At 63.9% G+C, this 20186-nt stretch overlaps 2 protein-coding genes across 3 annotated transcripts; one reads left to right on the plus strand and one right to left on the minus strand.

The window, feature by feature from the left end:
• The first annotated feature begins 3736 nt into the window (after positions 1–3736).
• On the plus strand, positions 3737–8991 carry CHLRE_09g413150v5 (uncharacterized protein). Its single transcript, XM_043066323.1, has 3 exons — positions 3737–7078; positions 7235–7371; positions 7613–8991. The coding sequence occupies exons 1-3, from the start codon at positions 4093–4095 to the stop codon at positions 7925–7927; spliced, it is 3438 nt and encodes a 1145-aa protein (XP_042921619.1). The 5' UTR covers positions 3737–4092; the 3' UTR covers positions 7928–8991.
• A 389-nt stretch (positions 8992–9380) lies between these two features.
• On the minus strand, positions 9381–20026 carry CHLRE_09g413200v5 (uncharacterized protein). Of its 2 annotated transcripts, none has more exons than XM_043066325.1 (11): positions 19622–20026; positions 19517–19541; positions 19316–19414; positions 18842–18994; positions 18383–18481; positions 18074–18088; positions 17209–17854; positions 16787–17058; positions 16490–16594; positions 11259–16226; positions 9381–11056 (listed from the first exon to the last, which is right to left on the minus strand). In XM_043066325.1, the coding sequence occupies exons 1-11, from the start codon at positions 19657–19659 to the stop codon at positions 11006–11008; spliced, it is 6471 nt and encodes a 2156-aa protein (XP_042921620.1). In that variant the 5' UTR covers positions 19660–20026; the 3' UTR covers positions 9381–11005. The 2 variants fall into 2 exon arrangements, with proteins under 2 accessions (XP_042921620.1, XP_042921621.1); XM_043066324.1 differs by having other exon boundaries at positions 16490–16597.
• Between the last annotated feature and the right edge of the window lie 160 nt (positions 20027–20186).

Below are 20186 nucleotides of genomic sequence, written 5' to 3' on the forward strand. Positions count from 1 at the left end.
ACACAAGTAAGGTCTCAGGGCCCCCCACACGAAGCGTGCATGCCTCCGCACACGCCTTATCCGCCCCGCCCCCTGGCGCACCCCCACGTGGCCTGCCCATCTCTGGCTATGATCGGAAGCGGGGCAGCACCCCTCCAGCCACCTCCCACGCCCGGGCCATGACTGGCGATGCGCTGCGTGGGCACCGACGGCGGCGGTGGGCGGTGCGCTGAGCGCATTGGTGCGTGTCGGCGGCTCAGGGCTGCCCCGAGCCGCCTGCACCGCATTGCACAGGCGCTATGTCGGGCATCCACGCCATGCCGGCCTTTGAAAGGAGCCACGGCAGCCTCTGCCAGCTTTGGGCACAGTGTGTAGCCTTGCACGCACCCCTGGGCTGGGCGCCGCCTAGTGGAGGTCCGTATGCGGGCTGATTTGCCCAGGTGTGATGCCGACGACTGCTATGCATGTACCCAGAGGCGCCTGGAGGGCTGGGGGTAGAAGTGGGATGCAGCAACGGGGCGTGGCGGGCCCAGGGAGTGCGCGCAGGGCACGGCCAGGGTACCGTGGCACGGTCCGACCTGGCACACATTTGTGGTGGTGCTGGTGAACGCGGCGAGAAATCAAATAAACACATATACGACTGGGGCATACGACGCACCAAGCGAGCTGTATTCGGTCATGCTTCAGGAGTTGTTTCTGCAATTCTCGCGCGGCCGGCCCTGTCGCAAGTCCCTGAGGGTCTGGCTGGAAGTCGCCACTTTCCTGGCGTCGGTTCCTTTATTTGCCTATTATCATATAGGTGGGCCCAAATGACCGCAAGCGAGCTACGTTGAAGTGGGGGTAGCCCGAATCCTAACGAATTGCGGACCCGGCAAACATGTCCGCATGCCCACCCACGCGCCAACGAGGCGCCCCGTGCCCGGCCAGCGAGCTCCTAGCATGCCTGAACGGGCACACGTATGGAACAAGCACGCCTGGGCATTTGTACGCCCGCCGCGCGGGCGCCAGGCCCGTCCGTGTGCTCCTCGGCGTGTGGGGTGGCCGGACGCCCGGCCACCGTGTGGCCCGGCCGTGTTCAGTTCTGGAGTCCCGACAGCCGTTATAGCATGCCAGCTGCCGGGGCTTACCTGTGCGAGCCGGGCAGGTACAGCGCCCAGTCTCCAAGGCATGCAAGCGGCCCATTCCCCACCGCCGAAGCCACAATCAAGGAGGCCTCAGGGCCCCCCACACGAAGCCTGCATGCCTCCGCACACGCCTTATCCGCCCCGCCCCCTGGCGCACCCCCACGTGGCCTGCCCATCTCTGGCTATGATCGGAAGCGGGGCAGCACCCCTCCAGCCACCTCCCACGCCCGGGCCATGACTGGCGATGCGCTGCGTGGGCACCGACGGCGGCGGTGGGCGGTGCGCTGAGCGCATTGGTGCGTGTCGGCGGCTCAGGGCTGCCCCGAGCCGCCTGCACCGCATTGCACAGGCGCTATGTCGGGCATCCACGCCATGCCGGCCTTGAAAGGAGCCACGGCAGCCTCTGCCAGCTTTGGGCACAGTGTGTAGCCTTGCACGCACCCCTGGGCTGGGCGCCGCCTAGTGGAGGTCCGTATGCGGGCTGATTTGCCCAGGTGTGATGCCGACGACTGCTATGCATGTACCCAGAGGCGCCTGGAGGGCTGGGGGTAGAAGTGGGATGCAGCAACGGGGCGTGGCGGGCCCAGGGAGTGCGCGCAGGGCACGGCCAGGGTACCGTGGCACGGTCCGACCTGGCACACATTTGTGGTGGTGCTGGTGAACGCGGCGAGAAATCAAATAAACACATATACGACTGGGGCATACGACGCACCGAGCGAGCTGTATTCGGTCATGCTTCAGGAGTTGTTTCTGCAATTCTCGCGCGGCCGGCCCTGTCGCAAGTCGCTGAGGGTCTGGCCGAAAGTCGCCACTTTCCTGGCGTCGGTTCCTTTATTTGCCTATTATCATATAGGTGGGCCCAAATGACCGCAAGCGAGCTACCTTGAAGTGGGGGTAGCCCAAATCCTAACGAATTGCGGACCCGGCAAACATGTCCGCATGCCCACCCACGCGCCAACGAGGCGCCCCGTGCCCGGCCAGCGAGCTCCTAGCATGCCTGAACGGGCACACGTATGGAACAAGCACGCCTGGGCATTTGTACGCCCGCCGCGCGGGCGCCAGGCCCGTCCGTGTGCTCCACGGCGTGTGGGGTGGCCGGACGCCCGGCCACCGTGTGGCCCGGCCGTGTTCAGTTCTGGAGTCCCGACAGCCGTTATAGCATGCCAGCTGCCGGGGCTTACCTGTGCGAGCCGGGCAGGTACAGCGCCCAGTCTCCAAGGCATGCAAGCGGCCCATTCCCCACCGCCGAAGCCACAATCAAGGAGGCCTCAGGGCCCCCCACACGAAGCCTGCATGCCTCCGCACACGCCTTATCCGCCCCGCCCCCTGGCGCACCCCCACGTGGCCTGCCCATCTCTGGCTATGATCGGAAGCGGGGCAGCACCCCTCCAGCCACCTCCCACGCCCGGGCCATGACTGGCGATGCGCTGCGTGGGCACCGACGGCGGCGGTGGGCGGTGCGCTGAGCGCATTGGTGCGTGTCGGCGGCTCAGGGCTGCCCCGAGCCGCCTGCACCGCATTGCACAGGCGCTATGTCGGGCATCCACGCCATGCCGGCCTTTGAAAGGAGCCACGGCAGCCTCTGCCAGCTTTGGGCACAGTGTGTAGCCTTGCACGCACCCCTGGGCTGGGCGCCGCCTAGTGGGGGTCCGTATGCGGGCTGATTTGCCCAGGTGTGATGCCGACGACTGCTATGCATGTACCCCGAGGCGCCTGGAGGGCTGGGGGCAGGAGTGGGATGCAGCAACGGGGCGTGGCGGGGCAGCACGAACACGAAGCAACGCAGGGCATACATCAGCCGGCAGCCGCCCAGAGAATGGTGCGCGTACGAGGGTGGTGGCATTGCTGGTATCAGAGCCCGCCGTTGTCAGTGGCTTCCAGGACTAGGCTTTCAAGCCAGCAGTACGGCCTGAGGCTCTGCTGCATATGCTTGGACCAGTCGGCGCAGGCGCCCCCAGGCAGCATGGCTGGCGCCCAGCAGTTTGAGCATCTCCCCGCCCCCCTTGCAGCCTGCCTCTGCCGTGCGTGCGTGTGCGGCGCAGGCCCAAGGCATTGGATGCAGGCCAGGCGCCAGTAATATAAGTGCGGAGCCAGGAGACGCAAGGGGCGCCGCGAGACGGGTTGAGTGGGTGCGGCCGCGTGCAGGCTGTTGGTGCGTGGCCTGGGGGGCCGTGCGTGGGCACGCCTTCAGGGCAAGTATTTTTGCAGTGTTATGGGCCGCTCAAGCTTGCCCGCATCGCTGGCGCCAGGCTGGGCATCCGACATGTTGGGCGAGTCTACATTTCGTTAAATCGGATTCAGACTGCCCCCACGTATACCTGAAAGGCTGTTGCTGGTCTTATGATAGGCACGAAATACTGTGCTTTTGCTTGGACTCAGTCAAAAGGTCGGTTTGAGGACGCCAACGGAGAGGGAGTACCACCCATAATGTTGGTAGCGGTGGTTGTGTTTTGATGGCGGGGAGGTTGCTTGGGCGGAGGGGGGAACTTGAGCCAGCGTGCCTAACATGTGTGTGTGTGTGTGGGGGGGGGGGGGTATGTTTTTTCCAATTCACAGTTGGGGGGGGGGGCATGGTGGAGGCCTTAAAATGAACGCGCATGACTTGACAGTTGACACTGGCTCACAACTCACAAGAGCAAGGAGCCAAGGACCAGCCGAAATTGGCCTCTGGATCCAGCAGCGCGTTCGATCCAAGAGAAGCTGGCGCTTGTGGGCCCGCAGCAGACCAGATTCCCCCAGGCTTCAGTTACTGCAACTATTTGCTTCAAGGTGACGTAAAGCGTTTTCTTATTTGGACACCCAGCATAGCAAAGTAGCCACAGATTTCTCTCGAGGAAGCTTCCCCTCTTCGCCAGAACGCCTCCCTGGTTGCTCACGACCGATTGACGCATCTATTTCCACCACCCTTTGAACAAGAGCAGACTGTCATACAATTGCGACTGCGCGACTTCCCCAATTGTCAGGACTGCTGAACCAGCGCTAATCTGGAATGGCGTTCGCGCGAATACGTGTGGAAGCCAAGCAAACGATCAGCTCGTGCGGGAAGGCGACGGCGCCTGTTTCTGCTGGGGCCACTGGCAACGGCACAATCGCAGCTTCCGGACCGGCATCCGTGTCGCAGCCCCAGTCTGCTGCCCCAGTTAATGCCCAGTCCGCCAGTAGCTCACGCGACAGCTCGCCTCAGCGCTACAGCTTGCCAGCTCGCGGCATATCCTCGCCCGGCACACTCGCAGCACGGCATCGTGTGGCGAGCGCCGATGACCTGGTCGCGCTGGCCTCGAGGATGTCGCGCTCAACTGCTGAACCCGCCGCAGCGGACAACGCAGCCACGCCCAAGGATGCGCCAAACGCTCCTGGAGCTGCAGCGTCTACCGGTCGCGCCAGTCGCAGCCCTGCTCGCGACGTTAGGCGGGCCAGCGTGATTCGGGGCGCCGGTAACGCCTGTGGCAGCTCCGCCTCCGCCTCGGGCTTGTCACTGAGTCCCGGCCACCGCCGCAGCCAAAGCGCCATAGTGCTTTCTTTAGGCACAAGAGTGAACGAGGGAGCGGCGGCGGCAGCAGAGGACATCACTATGGCAGTTGGCACAACCGCAGCAGGAGTTGCTCCTGGCGACACTGAAACACGTTCGCCAGATCAGCAGCACCATCAACAGCAGCAGCAAGTGAAGCCCTTTAACCGCCACGGGTCTGACTTTCGTGTCAATGGCACGAAAGCCCCCGACGACCCCTCACGCGCTTCGTCATTTGCGTGTGAGCCCCTTCCACCGCCACAGCACCAGCAGCCAGCACCTATGTCGCCACCATTGGTGCCGCGGCTTCGGCTGTCGCCGCTGCCCTCCACCTCCTTCACCTCCACCTTCGCTTCCACCCTAGACTCCACTTCAAATTTCAGCGCCGCCTACGCCTCTACCTCGTCTGCAGCCTCGGCGCTCTCATCTTCGTCGGTGCTGCCACCCCTGCTGGACAGCCACCCCTCTGCGCGGCAGCTGCTGCGTGAAGAGCAGCGGGCACGTGAGGTGGCTGCATCAGTGGCGGCCATTGCACGCAGCAAGGGCCTTGCACCGCCGCCAACGCCAACGCACGCGGCTGCCGCCGGTGCGGCTGCGGCCGCCGCTGGCCTGAGCTCCGGCGATGCAGGCCTGTCGGCAGAGTGGGCAAGTGGCGAGCCCAGAGTGCTGCAGACCGCAGCAATGATGACGGATCCCGAGGCGACTGCTTCTGCCGCCTCTATGCCGGTTTCGGCGGAGGTGAGAGCTACAGAGACAGTGCCTTTGGTGGCATCACAACAGCAGCAGCAAATTCTGATACGGCGCCTGCTGCCGCTGGGCTGGCAGCTGAACGGCAGCCCGCTGTGGCGCTGGGCGGAGGAGGGCCTGAGCCGCCAGCAGTCAGAGCAGCCACTTGAGCAGTTCGAGCAGTGGGACGCACAGGAGGTCGTGTCGGCAGCAGGGATTGGCCAGCGGCAGCGACGCTCCACCGCGCCAGGGCCGCGCGTGGGCCCCTGCCCGGCAGCGGAGGCGCAGCTAGCAGCCTCCGCCGCCTGGGCGTCAGCGGCCGCAGCACCTGCCGCTGATGGTGGTGGCCCCGGAGGCGCGTTCCAGCCAGCAGCCCCCGGTTGCGGCGCCGCCATCGTCCTGTCGACGGCTGCAGAGTCGTCAGCCGTGGCCAGCAGCGATGTCGGCGGCGCTGGGGAGGCCCACGCATCTGCAGCTTCAGTCCTGTACTCGTCATCAACTACTGCTGCTGGGCCCGCAGCAGTGGCGCCAGATCCCGCCGTGGCCACGGACGCCACCTGCAATGGCTCAGCCTCTGTGCCCAGCCCTGGCCCCGTTGCCTTGGGCCATCCCGTCAGCCAGCCATCCGGCAGCAGCAGCAGCAGCGGTCGCCTGTTCACGCCCTTCATGCGACCCACGGCAGCTGAACCTTTCTTCCTGTGCATGTGCACGCCGCGTGCCGCTGCGGCTGACGACTGCGGCAGGGCTATGGGAGCGGAAGTGCAGCAGCCGGCGCCAGGGCGGCATGGCAGAGACCAGGCACAATGGCCTGCTGCGTCTGATGCTGTCACTGGTGCGGCAGCGGTGACGGCAGCGGCTGAGTCGTCCACGCTGCTGCTGCCGGTGCCGCCGACGCCGGACGGCATGGGGCCGCGACCGCTGCGGCTGGTGCCCTCGCTGCCCGCCGCCGCCGCCAGCTGCAGCGGCCATGGTGCCGGTGGTGGCTTTGGCTTTGGCTTCCACCGCCTGACAGCAGCACCCCTAAGCCGCCTGGCCTCAGCAGCACCCCTGAGCCGCCTGGCCTCAGCAGCGCGGCCCGGTGCCGCTGTCACACGTCCTGTGGCGGGAGCTGCGGCTGAGGCGGCGGCAGGGGCGGCAGATGGCGCCCATGCTGCAAGCACCACAGCAGATGGCAGCGGCGGCCCAGAGGTGTGTGCGATGGTGGCTGCCTCGGCTGCGGCCCTTCGGCGACTGCGTCGCCTGCGCAACTTGCGCCGCACCCTGACTGGCGGTGGCGACCTGAATGTCTTCCGCATCCGCCACTACCACCACCATGACGCTCCCGGTGCCACAGGCGTGAGCCACCTGGCACTGACGACCGCGGTGGCTGGCGCCGCAGCCAACGTGCTGACGCTGCTACCGGGCACGGGAGGCCTGGGCTCAGCCTTGTCCACTGCCGTCAGCCTGAGCTCCGCCGCAGCCGCTATGACCAGAGCCGCCGCAGCCGCCACCGCCAACACAGACGCCGCGGAGTTGCGCAGCCCGGAGCCGTTTCACCAGGAGCAGCACAGCAGCAGCCACAGCGGCAGCCATCGAGGCGCTTTGCTGCGGCCTGGCTCCCGCATCTGGGGTGGAGGCGGCGGTGGCAGCGGCAGCGTTATGGCGCTGGTGGCGAAGGCGCTGGCAGACGTGCTGGCTGGACAGGGCGCGCCGCCGTCTAGTCGCCAGGCACTACGGCGGCGCGTGCGGGCCGTGGTTGCAGGTGGGTGGAACCAGTTAGCCAGAGATTTCAGGTAGGCCGAGACATTATGCATTCACAGCATTACGGGCCTTGGTGTTTCCAGTTGTTGCAGCACGTGTGGCTCATACGTGCGCGCGCCTGCCCCGTGTGCGCCACATTACGCTCTCCCTGCCGCAGGCGCCAGCCTGGCCTGGACCGCAGCCAACGTGGCCGCTCTGGCGGGCGCCCTGGGCCACCTGGACTTTGGTTCCGACCCCGCCGCCGCCACCAAGACACTGCTGGACCTGCTGCTCAGCGGACCCAGCCTGGCAGAGGTGGGGAAGAGCGAGCAGTATGTAGTGCTGGGGACGGCATTGCTGGGTCTGGGCTCATTTGGTCGGCTTGTAAGGCAGGTATCGGCCCGGGTGGCACAGAATGCATTTTTGGCAACGGCGTTGTGTCATGGTCGCCGTCAAATGCTGGGCTTTGTTGGGCTTGATGGTCCGCATGTTGCGCATGCATCTAAATGTAGTTCGTGTGACGTGTTGCTTTCATGCGATCCATACCATACTGCAGGCGGCTCAGGATCTTATGCGCCTGGGGGTGCTGGTAGGGCTGGTGGCCGGTGGCGGTAGCGCTGCCGCCGCGGCAGCCGTGGCAGCCACCACCTCCTCCCCTTCTACAACTGCTTCCAGCCAGCACCACGGCGATCACCCCGGGCGCTCGCAGGGGCATTCCCGGGGCGGGCAGGGGCACGGTCCCTGCACCGTGTGCGGTGGCGGTGGCGGTGGCAGTGGCAGCAGCTGTGGAGGACTGGGCACAAGGCAGCTGCAGGAGCAGGCGCTGGCATCATGCATCGCATGTGGAGCAGTGTCTGGAGCTGCCACGTAATATTGGGGGCTTTGTTTACTTCATTCCAGTCTCCGCGGCCGTTTCATCTTCTCCTGGGGCTCTCGGGCTCCCTATCCGTCCGGGCGCTGCACCGCACCCCGGTACCATTACTTACGGTTTCATTACTTATGAATGCGACATTACAAGGGTACTTATGCGACTGGCCGTATGCACATTGTTCCTGGCCCCCATTGTTCGTGGCCCGCATTGCGCCGAAGTAAGGGGCTGTGTTTCAGGGCAGTTAATTATTTGCTTAAGTAGTTTAGGCAGGGAGACCCGGTCGCGTAGTGCCATTGGGGCTGAAGAGATTTGGGCTAGACTTGAAGCCACACACATTGTGTTGGCGCAGCAGCAGTAGCAGTAGCAGTAGTATCTAGCAAAGGGTCACACGATCCCACCTGTACAGTCTGGTTTGAGAGGAATCGTAGATCCTCATTTATATAAGACCGAGTGTACAGACTAGTACCGAAGAAGAACCATTCTTTCTAATACTTAGGCGGGTCTTCAGCCTGCAGGTAGGTTGGAAGGCAGATCATTCTGAGCGGGGCAGGCCTTGGTGCGCGAAGAGGCAAGACACTCCTTTGATGCGTGTATCCATTCATTGTGGTTGTTGGTATCGGTCTATAATCCGAGAAAGAGTGCGAACGCTGTCATGAGGGTGAAGAGGCCTTCCACGTAGGTTGTTGTTGCTGCTAACGAGTTTCACGTCTGCGCTATCCCTGAGCTGGCCTGCGGTTTCAGATGGCCGGTGGCGGGTGATGAGGTGTGGTGTAGCGTTTGTGCGCAGCTGGAGGGAGGCGGAGGCGTGAACCTTCTTTTGCCGTCGAGCTATGTCTCTCGAAGAGGGGAGGCCGCTTCGGCGGCCGATAGCCCCCGTACACCCCGCTGACTGACCCCAAGTTGGTCGACAACGCACATGGCGAAGGCGGTCGCTGGATGGTGGCCGCTCCGTGCGGGTGGGGCGCGGCGCCTGGACTGCGGGGGGGGGGGGAGCCCGAGGGCCCCGCTAACCGCGAGACCAGGAGAACCTGAAAAGGCCACGGATGCTGTAAAGGTGGTCGTCGTGCTACGAAATCGAGCTCCGAGCGCAGTTCATAGCCTTGCAGGGAGAAGGGAAGCGGCAAGGCATCGGTGCAAAGGGGTTGGCACACACGTCCATACCGTACACACGCACGCACGGGCAGCTGACAGCCTGGTGGCCCGACAGACGACAGTTCAACCAGCTACTGTGGTGCCCATCTGGCGGTACTAAGTGGGCTGCGGAGCTGGTGTGCACTCTGAGCAGGCGAGGCGCGCGGTTTCCATATCGCCCGGCCTCAGGTGCACGCCCAGTTGCCCACGTAACCCGGCAGTGCTACGTAAGCGGTGACCCTTCACCCCCGCAGCCGCGCTCTTAGGCAGCGCTGACGGGATCGGTCCCTGCCCGCTGTTCTATTCTTATGATGGTGAGGAGGCACGTACAGTTTTACATGCGCCCCGAAGTGCGCTACACAAATATCATGGATGCGACATTCTCAACATCATGCAGTATATTTGCTTCCACAGGTAATCTCTGCTGTGCTTGGCGCTGCCGCCAAGCTCCCGCTCACACAACACACAGGTGGCCGTTAGGCAAACAACGAGGTGCTTCTCATGATTTGGCAAATGCATGAATTTATCGTACTATGGCCGTGCACGTGTAAGGTCAGTGTGAGAAATGCATTGCACAGTGGCAAGTGCTGGTGCTGAGGCTGACTTCACTGCTAAACCGAGTCCTCTTGAAACGAGCAGTAAACACCCGTTCACGCATGAACAAACCTTTCAGTAAGCCCCTTCTTAAGCAATGCACGCTCAGAAAGCGTGTACTGCGTCTGACAGCAATGGCACACTGGCGAGTTCACATACCGTACGGTATACGGCATGCACGCTCCTTAAGCCGTCATCCCTCAGGTTGATGCGGAACACACATGAGACATAGACAAACGCACGTCTGCAAGTGTGCGGCCGCACACACTTGGCATTTGCCTGACCTTCAGTGCCGTACATACGCGTGACGCACAGTTCTGATTACACGGGCGCAATTTCAGCCCCCGTATCCCCACGCTTACAGACCAGGGTTGCACCCGACAGCACGGCACCACAGCCGCATCTACATTTTATGCCACATCAAAACCCATGTGTCCGACTCGTGCAAAATGCAAAAATGCGCCACTGAATTTCCTGAATGTTCCGGGCGTCGCCTCAAGTGGGAAGGCACACACACCGCTTCCGTCTCTATATGGTCACGGTGCTCAAGGCCCGCTGTGTTGCAAGCGAATGACACTCGACCGCTCTTCGTTGCTCTCCAAGCGCATTCCAACCACAAATGTGATGCTACGCCAAGTCTTAGCCGCACGGAGTCTGTTCAAAACTGTACGTGGCCCTCGGCAGGAAACTGGGTCACAGGGCACGCGCCTTGCGTCTGGTCAGCATCTCGATCTAGCTGAAATCCCCGTCACCTTCCGCCTGCAAGACTCAACAACATCTCGATATATGCAACACCAGCTCAGGAACCGTCAACCTGGTCAAGTCCCCCTGATCAATAGTCAAAGCACGCAGGGTGTCGTCATACACACTGCATGTGCCGCCAGGACGCTACCTAACCGATCTGAGGCCGCTCTCCCCCTGTTAGGCATTGTTGTAGTGGAGCACGTACAGTCGCGCAAAGTTCTCAAATGTCTTGTCTTCAGGGGAGCGGCGTGGTTGTCACAGCGCCATGGATACATATGCTAGGGGTGTAACAGTTTTATGCCTTGCGCATTTTCCGCACATATGCACACACACACACATACATACACACACAGACACACACAGACACACACACACACACACACACACACACACACACACACACACACACACACACACACACACACACACACACACACACACACACACACACACACACACACACACACACACACACACGGTGCCAACCATACCGGTGGGCTGAGCTAGCCGACCGGATCTGATCGCGTGGCCCAATCTCAATGCTTTTGAGGGGACCCCTTGGTTGTAATCCTCATGCAACACCTCTTGGCAGGAAGACGCGTTGTGGAACTAGACGCCAGTGGAGCTGGAGCTTGCCTGGATGGAAGCCGCCTGCGTCACCTGCGAGGTCAGGCATTACAACGGAACATGTAAGGTCAAATGCCGCCGTCTAAGCATCAAGCAGTTCTACTTGTGTGACTACGCGGCAGCTAGGACGTTCAGAGTGTCCACGATTCCCCAAAGATGTGTGCGAGCAGGTGATGCGTCTAGCTACCGAAAGCCAGGCTGCGTGCCCATTCCTTGAAACTGCTCGATAGCTTACCGCTGCAAGCGCCTTTGGTCCGCCACCTTCATTTTGCAGCGCACTCAGGAGCTTTACGGGTGCGCCGCCACCGCCTTTAACGCCACAGCCATTCAAGCCTGCGCCAGCCAACGCGCTGGCGCCGGCACTGGCCCTGCCACTGCCACAGGCACTGTATGAACCGTAGGCGTGCAGGGGCGCTTGTGCAGCGCCACCACGCGCGCCGAAGGCCGCATAATCATAACTTGTGACGGTGCCACCGGCGGCTCCGAAGCAGTAAGTGGTGTCTAGCAGTTCTATGCTACAGCCGGTGCGCAGCCCACTGATGGCTGCAGCAAATGAGCTCGATTGCTGTGCGAAGCAGCCGCCGGCACTGACAGTGTTGGCCATTGAGCAAGTGTCACCCGCGCAGTCGGATGTAAACATGTTACTTGTTGTTCCTTCACCGCAGCCGCCGTAACCGCCGCAGCTATCGCAGCCATCACATCCAGTGTCGATGTCGGCAGGCTTCCGATGTTGCTGCTGGCATGGGTGATCCCGCTGGTGGGCTTGCATGCTGGAGTGTGCGCGCGGCACCTGGGCATCTCCCGGCCTGGCGCTGCCAGCCGCAGCAGATGCGGCGGCTGGTGCGGGCGTTTGGGCCGCCGCCCCTGCTGCCAGCACGGCGCCAGTGCTGAAGGGCACGCCTGCCGGCGACCTGGCGTTGTACGTGTGGCACCGACGCGGTCGATTCACCAGCAGCCTCGACCTGCTGCCCGCCTTGGGCTGCGCCTGCTGCAGCGATGACCGCAGCGGTGACACGCCCCGCTGTTGCTGGGTGGCACCATCCGTCTGGGCCTCAGCAGCAAAGGTGTCCATGTCGCCGTCGGAGCTCCCACCCGACGGCCGGCGCCCGCGGCTGCTGTCACTGTTGCTGTTGCTGCCAGTGACCACAACATCAGAAACCTTCGTTGCGGTTGAGATTGAGGCCACGTTCTGCGGCTGCGAAGCTTGCATCTTGGCGGCCGCCGTGTGTGAGCTGGAGCCGAAGGGACCAGCCGTGGCGACGCGGGCGACGGTAATCACGGCAGCAGGAGCCTCATCAGCGTCTACAGCGGCCAAAGGGCCGGCTGCAGGCGGGACCGCACAAGCGCGGGCAGCGAGGGCTGACGCTGCAGGCACGGCTAGCTCGGGAGCTGGAGCCCGATCGCGCCTGGCAGCCTCCGCAAACGCCGCCACCACGGCACTACCGCCACCCGCATCAGCGCTAGAAGCAGGCAGCCGGCGCATGGCCTCACCACTGCCGCCGCCGCCACGCCGCAGGGAGCCCAACGCACGCCTCAGAGACGTGCGCAGTCGCTGCAAGACACCCGGCTGGCTGCAGCTGCCACTGTCGTGGTTAGTGTTGGAGTTGGCAGCTGGTGTGGCGGTGGTGGCAGCAGCAGCTCTGTTGCCACGGCTGCCGAGAGTTAGGAATGGCAGACACGAGGGGCCCCGGAGCTCCTCCCCATCACCTCGCTGTGCTTGATACGTAGCGCCGTGGGCCGGTGCAGCTGCGGCCGCAACCGTGCCTGGCTGATGCGGTGCCGTCACCAGTTGAGGCGTGAATGTGCGACGGCAGGCCGCCACCGCAGGTGCGGGCATCAGCGACAGCGACGCCGCGCCGACGGCGTCGTCGCCTCCACCTGCACTGCTGTGCATGGACGCCGCCGGCGCGCTGGCCGCAGGCTGTAGCACACGCGGCACATGCGACGAGGACGACGTGCTGCAGCACGCTGCGATGACGCCGCCGCTGCCAGCGCAGCCGCCACTAGCGGTGAGGGCCGCGGCAATCGCCGGGATCTCGGAGCAGCCGGCGATGGTGACGACCTGCAGTGCGCTCGAGTCGGCGGAGCCAGTGGCGAGCTCAATTGTTGCGCCTGCGTCAGCGCCAGCACTGCCGTGGATGGTGTTGCCGAAGATGGGGCTGACGTTATGCGTTTCCAATGCTGTGGCGTTGCCAACGACGCAAAGTCCCTCCACACCGACCATGCAGGCGTGAGGAGGCAGCGGAAGGAGTATCGGGGCACCTGCGCCGCTGCCCACCACGGCAGTAGCAGCAGCGCTGGGGAGGCTGTAGCCGTGGGATGTGTGGAAATGGTCAGAAAGGGGTGGCAGATGTGCGACGTCGGCCTCCCCAAAGGAGCCTCCGCAGCTCCCCGAGCCGGCGGTGGCTGTCAGTGCCACGTGCTGCTGCTGTTGCTGCTGCTGTGCCGTGGATGGCAGCGGGCCGGAGTCTATTGTCGACGGCGCGCCAGAGATGCTGCAGGACAGCTGAGCCTCGCGCGCGGCAGACGCGGCCGAGGCTGTGGCGGCTGCTGCAGCTGCGGCTGCAGCGGCTGCCGCTGCGGCAGCAGCATTTGCAGCACATACGCGCACGTTTTCACCGAAGGAGCGTCGCGTGGTGGGCTGCGGCCCCTGCTGCGGGCGGCTGAACTGAGGCACATGCCCGCCTCCACCAGCCGCCGCATGTGTCCTGGCCGACTGCATCCTGCACAGCTGAGCCCGCGGCTCAGAAGCCGCGGCGTTGCGGCGCTGCTGCTCGGACGCCGACTCGAACGAGCCGCGCACGTGCTGCGGGGCAATGTTACTACTGCCCATGTGGTACGAACGGTTCGTCATTGCGTTGGTGGTGTTGGTGCCGAACGTGGTCATGGTCATGGTGTTGAAGTGGCTGGCCCCAGAGCCGCCGCCAGCGCCGGTGCTGCCGCCCGCAGTAGTGAAGTCACCGCAGTCGGACGTGACACACATGTCAGATGCCATAATACTGCTGTCTAGCGCAGCCAGCATCATGTAGTGCGGCCGTTGTTGGCTATGCTGCTGCTCCTGCTGGTGTTGCAGCTGCCGGCTACTGCCTCCCGCGGCGCTTTTGAACGCTCGGTGGGCGGCCGCAGCAGCTGCTGGGCCTTCAGAGCCGCGCGCATTCCCACCTGCTGCTGCTGTATCTGCCCGCAGGCGCGTGCCAGCAGCAGCTACGTTGGCGCCGGCCCATGACACGGGCACTGATGATCCTGGCGCAGCGCCGCCGACGCAGATGCTGGCGCCGTCGCCAACGCTGCCGGCTACGCCACCGGTCGTGGCGCCGATGATCCCTCCGGTCTGAAACAGGTTCCTGCCCCTGCCGCCGTCGCCAGCAGGCATGGGAGCGCGAAGGAGACGCGTGCGCATACAGGCGGCGGCTTCACCGTGGGCTGCTGCTGCAGCGGGCGCGCCCCCGCTCATCGTCCACACAGGGGCGTTCAAGCCCCGCGGGCTGACGTCCGTGTCAACCATCACCACGGCCCCGCTGCTGCACGAGTTGGAGGTGAGAGCCGTGAGGCCGCCCTGCTGCTGGCTGCGGCCGCGGCTGCTGCTGTCGCAACCGGTGCCAGCACCGTCCGCGCCACTGCCACCCGCGGTGGTATCAACGAAGCCGCCGCGGCTGCTGCTGCTAGTCACACCACAACTGCTTGCTGAGACGCCAGACGTGGTGCAATGGCGCACTGCCACCGCCGCCGCCTGCGGCTGCTGCCTTGGCGGCTGGTCCTTCGCCAGAAGCTGCACCTTTACTGGATGTGGCGCCGACGGTGGCTGTAGCAGGTGTGACTGTGGCGCCTGCTTCTGGTGCTGGTGCTGGTATTGCTGATGCCGCACAGGTGTGGAGTCCATGGCTGGGGAGTCGCCGTCGATGAAGTCAAAGCTGTCGTACAGGTCATCATAGGCGGCCTCAAAGCCCTGGCCATCCTCCTTGACCTCCTGCATCAGGGCGGCATCCGTCGCCGCCTGGGCGTCGCAGCCGCCGCTCAGGGGCTGCTGAAGGTCCGGCGGGGGCTGCGAGCGCTGCTGCTGCCCTGTGGGCCAGTAGCCAATGCCAGTGCCTGCGCGGTGCGGGCACGCGGGAGTGCTGGCAGACGCTGCAGCAGCCGCAGCCTCGTCAACGGATGTGCGCGCCTGCGTGGCCCGGATATGCGGCAGAGAAGGTGCCCCTACTCCCGCGACGCCGCCATTAATCGCTGCCTTGGCCGCAGGGGCCTCGGGCCCACCCGCAAACTGGCTGGGTATTATGCCATTCGTCGGCTCCACCTGCCGCCTGTCGCCCCCACCATCGCCAGCATGAACGGACGGGCAGCCGCTCTTGCAGTGCATGGGTGGCGCCTGGTTTCCAAGCGGCCTATAGCAGTGCTGCTGCTGGTTATGGTGCGGGTGGCAAGCACCCGGCGTAGAGCCGCTGACAGCCCCATGTGCGACGCCACCGGCTCCCGAGCCACAGGCGGCCGCGCCCCCGCCATCGCAGCGCATGCCGCCAGTGGTCGACAGCAGCACCCCGCTGCCCTCCACACAGTAGCTGCCGGCGCCGCCAGACAGCAGGGCGCCGGAGGTGGCGGCGCGCTTGGGGTTGGGGCGGCCGGGCTGCTGCTGGCGCGGACATCCGGTGTCGTAGCCGTATGGCCCCAGGCTCACGTCGAGTACGGCGGGCGGCTGCTGTGACGGCTGCTGCGCCTGCTGCGCCTGCTGTGGCGGCTGCTGCGGCTGCTGCGGCTGCTGCGGCTGCTGCGGCGCCAGCTGTTTAGGCGTCTGGGGGCCTACCGAATGTGTCGGCACAGCAGGCGGAGCCGGCGGATGCGGCCGTGGCGGCAGCTGCGGCAGTTCAGTCCGTTGCGCCTGCGCCTGATGAGGCGGCGTCGAGTCAGTGGCAGACGCATGCCGCTGGGGCAGCTGGGGGCGTGTGGGTACTTGCTCGGCGACGTAGGCTGACGTGGCCGAGCGCGAGACCTTGCCAGAGGCGACGGCACCAGCACCAGCACCCGCACCCGCAACAGCCGGAGTAGCAGGGGTAGAAGGGGTAGCAGCAGGTGTGTCAGGAGCTAGAGCCGGGTCGGGATCAGGGCCGACATGCTTGCGCCGGATGGGGTTGCAGCTGGCGGCAGCGGCAGCGGGCTGCAGCTTGGTCAGCAGCGGTGCCAGGGAGGTGCCCCGCAGCAGGGCCGGGACCTGCGCAGGCGTACGTGGAGAGGCGATACAGAGACTCGCTGTTTTTGGTGGGCGGCTTTGTGATACTAGATGCCTTCAGATGCCTGTTAGATGTTGTGACCAATGCAATCTAGAGGCCTGGCTTGACCACCACAACCTCGCAACCCCAGACACTGTTAGTACATCCCCAGAGCACGTATGCGTGCACTATGCCCCTGCTGCAATCATGACCCTGCTCGTGCCGATACTGCTCGGCACCACCCTGGTCGCCGCCCACTACCCACCTCGTCGAAGTACGGCATTGCCAGCAGCTGTCGCGCGCTGGGGCGCTGTCGGGGGTCCAGGGACAGGCACGCCGCCAGCAGCTGCGTAAATGCCGAGTCAGCCACCTGCTGAGCGGGCAGAACAAAGATACGGTAGGGAATGCACGTGTAATGTCTTAGCCGAGTAAGAACGGGTCCCGCATCATGCCACGCCCTAAGCCCTGCTCATGCACGCCACTGCAGTCTGTGACGATGGGCCACACCTGTACGGTGCATGTGCGCTACAGGCACGTCGCCAAGCACCAAGGCCCAACCTACCGGCCGCAGCAGCAGGGAAAGTGAGCTGACGGCGTTGGATCGCTCCGCCGCCCGCTGCGCCTCAGCCGCAGCGGCAGTCACCGTAGCCGCCACACCGGCACTGCTTGCTGCCGAGCTGCCGGCGCCCTGTTGCGCCAGCTGGTGGTGGTGCGGGCCCAGCTCCATGGCCAGAGGCCACAGGTGTGTGTGGGACTGCAGGCTGGCGGCCATGCGTGGCGGGAGGGGGCCCAGAGCCGCCAGGATGAGCCACAGCTGGTCCATAGAGGAGCGGCCTGCGCGGCGGCGCGCATGTGCGTGGGGTCGGATGTTTGGCGTCAGTGAGTTGATACATGGCGTGTTGGGTGAACTGGTCAAGAGTGTAGCATCCCGTGTTTGGGGGGGGGGGCTCCCGTGGGGGCTTCTTCTCCTCGATCGCATCCCACCTGGGAACAGCGGCCGCCCAGTGGCCAGCTCCGCCAGGGTGCACCCCGCCGACCACACGTCCACTGGGGCGCCGTACTTGTCGCCCAGAAGCACCTCGGGAGGGCGGTAGAAGCGCGTGACCACGTAGGACGAATGGCGCTCCGCGTACCAGGGCTCCGTGCAGGCGCAGGGCCGCGCAAAGCCAAAATCACACAGCTTTATCAGCGGGAAGGGCCCTGCCGCCTCGGCACCCGCCTCGGCGCCCGCCTCCGCCGCAACGACCACGCTCGCGCTATCAGCAGCGGCGGGGTCAGCAGCGACAGCCGCCTGCTTGGGGTCGCTGAGCTGGCTCTGGGACTCCGCCGAGTCGCTGTTGGTGCAAGACGACGACATGGCAGCCGAACAGCCGCTGCCCGTGCCGCGGGCGCCAGGAGTCGAAAGGCCGCCGCCGCAGCCGCCACTGGCAGCGCCAATGGCAGCGCCACTGCTGTCGACGCGGATGCGCTTGGTGGGCTGCGCCTCCGCGACGTCAGGAGCGGGTGCTGAGGCGGCCGCGTGTGAGGAGGCGGCCTGTGCCGGGGCCGCTGACACCGACGCCGACGCCGACGCCGCGAGCGGCACCAGTGGTGCAATGGCGTGTGAGAGTAGCACATTCGCGGGCTTGACCTGAGGGCGAAAGACGTCACGGAGCGATGCGTCAGCGAGCAAAGGCTGGAGGGACAGCTGTGATGAGCTTTAGTACGGTATGTCAGCTGCAGCGGCGGATGCACCCAATGCAGCAACCCGTTTGCTACTCCTAAAGACCCAATGCTGGAGCCTTTACCACCACCCCGTTGGAGCCCCTGACCCTGAACCATGCGACCTCCTTCCATCACCGTGACTCACATCTCGGTGGATGACCTGAACAGCGGAGGAAGAGGCGGGACACAGAGCAGGACAGCAGGTGAGTCATCATGCGCGCGGGAGTAGTACTGCACTTGAGAGCCTACCCGTTTGGTATCACACCTTCGCAAACCATACATTCACCCATGCTAAGAATCACCGCTATCTAGAATACTGCACACGCGCCGCAGCCCGTGGACAAGCATTCTCGCTGCAAGCCTACTCGGCTCCTCCATCACGTGCCGCCTAGCAGCCCTGCTAGCCCACCAACCTTGCTAGCTAGTCCCATGGACGCATGGCACTCACTCCTACCTTGTGCTCGTGGCAGTGCGCCAGTGCGTGCAGCAGCTGCCACGCCACCACCTTGAGCAGCGGGCCGGGCAGGCAGCGCCCGGGCAGCCGCTCCAGCTCCTGTGGGGTCGGGCGGGTGAGCCAGCACGGCCGGCGGGAGGATTATTGGATTGGGAGTTGAGGGCGTGCCAGCAGGTGACGGAGGAGGCGGGGTAGGGAGCGGCAGGAGGCGCTTGCCTGGCACAAGCTTAGACGTGGGACGCCCTGGATGGTATGTCTGGTGCTATGAGCCCCCAGCCCCTCGTATCTTGACGTCTGTTGTTTCTTTCTTGGACTGGTGAAAACCACAAAACCACATTACTGCCCCCATGCACCTACCCGGCTCAACTGGCGACAGCCAAGCTACCTTGCTGTTGACTCCCGGCTTGAGGCAACTCTCCCACGCGACTTCAACCTCATCTACACGCCGTTATCACGCACCTTGTGCAGCCCACCGCCATGAGCGAACTCGAACGCCAGGTAGATGTGCTCACCCTTGCCCGCAGACCGAAAGGCCTCCACAAGCTGTATCACGCATGGGTGCGGCGGAATGCTCCGCAACACTCGAATCTCACGCAATGTTTGGTACAGCACCTGCGAATCGCGTCGATATGGTTGAATTCAGGGTAGGACGCTGCCCACCATCCGCGGCCGTTGAGCGACCCCGCCGCAAGCAAGGCCGCCACGGTGACCGGAAACGCCTAGGTCAACATCATATTATGCCGAGTATGCGTTTGTATGCATATGTGTAAAAACACAGAGCAAGCAGTGGCGTCCCCGGACGACCCTGCGGACGACCGCGCTGGACCGAGCCTCCCGCGCTGAGGAACACAGTGATACATATGTCATAGACGTGCGCAAGAACGACGACCGTCACTACCGAGACCCCTCTGCACTTTTTTGTGCTTTGCTTACTCGCGCGTCAGACGAGGCGTGCTTCCCCGCTTTGACGGCGTACAGCTCATTAGTGTGTCGATGGCGAACTGCCACAACGACTCCATACGCGCCCTCGTCCTGCGCGCACCAAGGGGAGCGCATGGAGCGACAAGTGCTAAAAGCCCAGTCAAAGAGTTGGAGTAATCATTTATACATTCCTTCATGTCCGAATCTGCTCACCAGTACGCGGAGCAGCTCGAGGGTGCTGCGGTGAAGGAAAGTTGCGCGGAATTGTGCATGGTCACCTTGCAAGTCATTTGGTGGCGCAGATGCCTGTCTTCTCACCTCCAGTCTAAGCGATTGTTCCAGCCGTGAGAGACCATGGAGACGCTTCCCTTCAACACGTCGGCGTCAACAGCCCGTTCTGAGTTTCATTTCGCAGGTTTCGGGACTTCTATACGGTTGTGAGAAGCGCGTGTGATGCAGGTCAAAATGAATACACAGTATTTAGGACCATGGGCCTGAGCGCACAATTTGTCGCCGGCCTGGATTTGCCCTGGCTGGCGGTTCGGGCGTGTACGGCGTGTTGGCAAACTTCAAACTCTCAGCACGAAGCGTATACAGTTGCACCGCCGCGACACAGTGGTATACATATACATGGCATGACTACTTAGTGGCAGTATGGGCCCTGGCGGTGGCCATTAAGACCGATTCGGTTGGCTCGCGCTGGTGAGTTGTGGACAACCCTACGAGTTAAGTTGCGTTCGCAAGAAATCTGTGTTCCCAATGTGTATGTAACAGGAAATGAAAGGCAGAGGCCCAGCTTGCAGCTGAAACGGCGCAGGCTGGGTCAACCCACACTGGGAAGCGACCTGGCCGAGGCCTGTATCCCTGTCCCTCCCCAGACTCG

This window comes from Chlamydomonas reinhardtii, chromosome 9, assembly GCF_000002595.2.
Source record: "Chlamydomonas reinhardtii strain CC-503 cw92 mt+ chromosome 9, whole genome shotgun sequence".
Taxonomy (NCBI): Eukaryota; Viridiplantae; Chlorophyta; class Chlorophyceae; order Chlamydomonadales; family Chlamydomonadaceae; genus Chlamydomonas; species Chlamydomonas reinhardtii.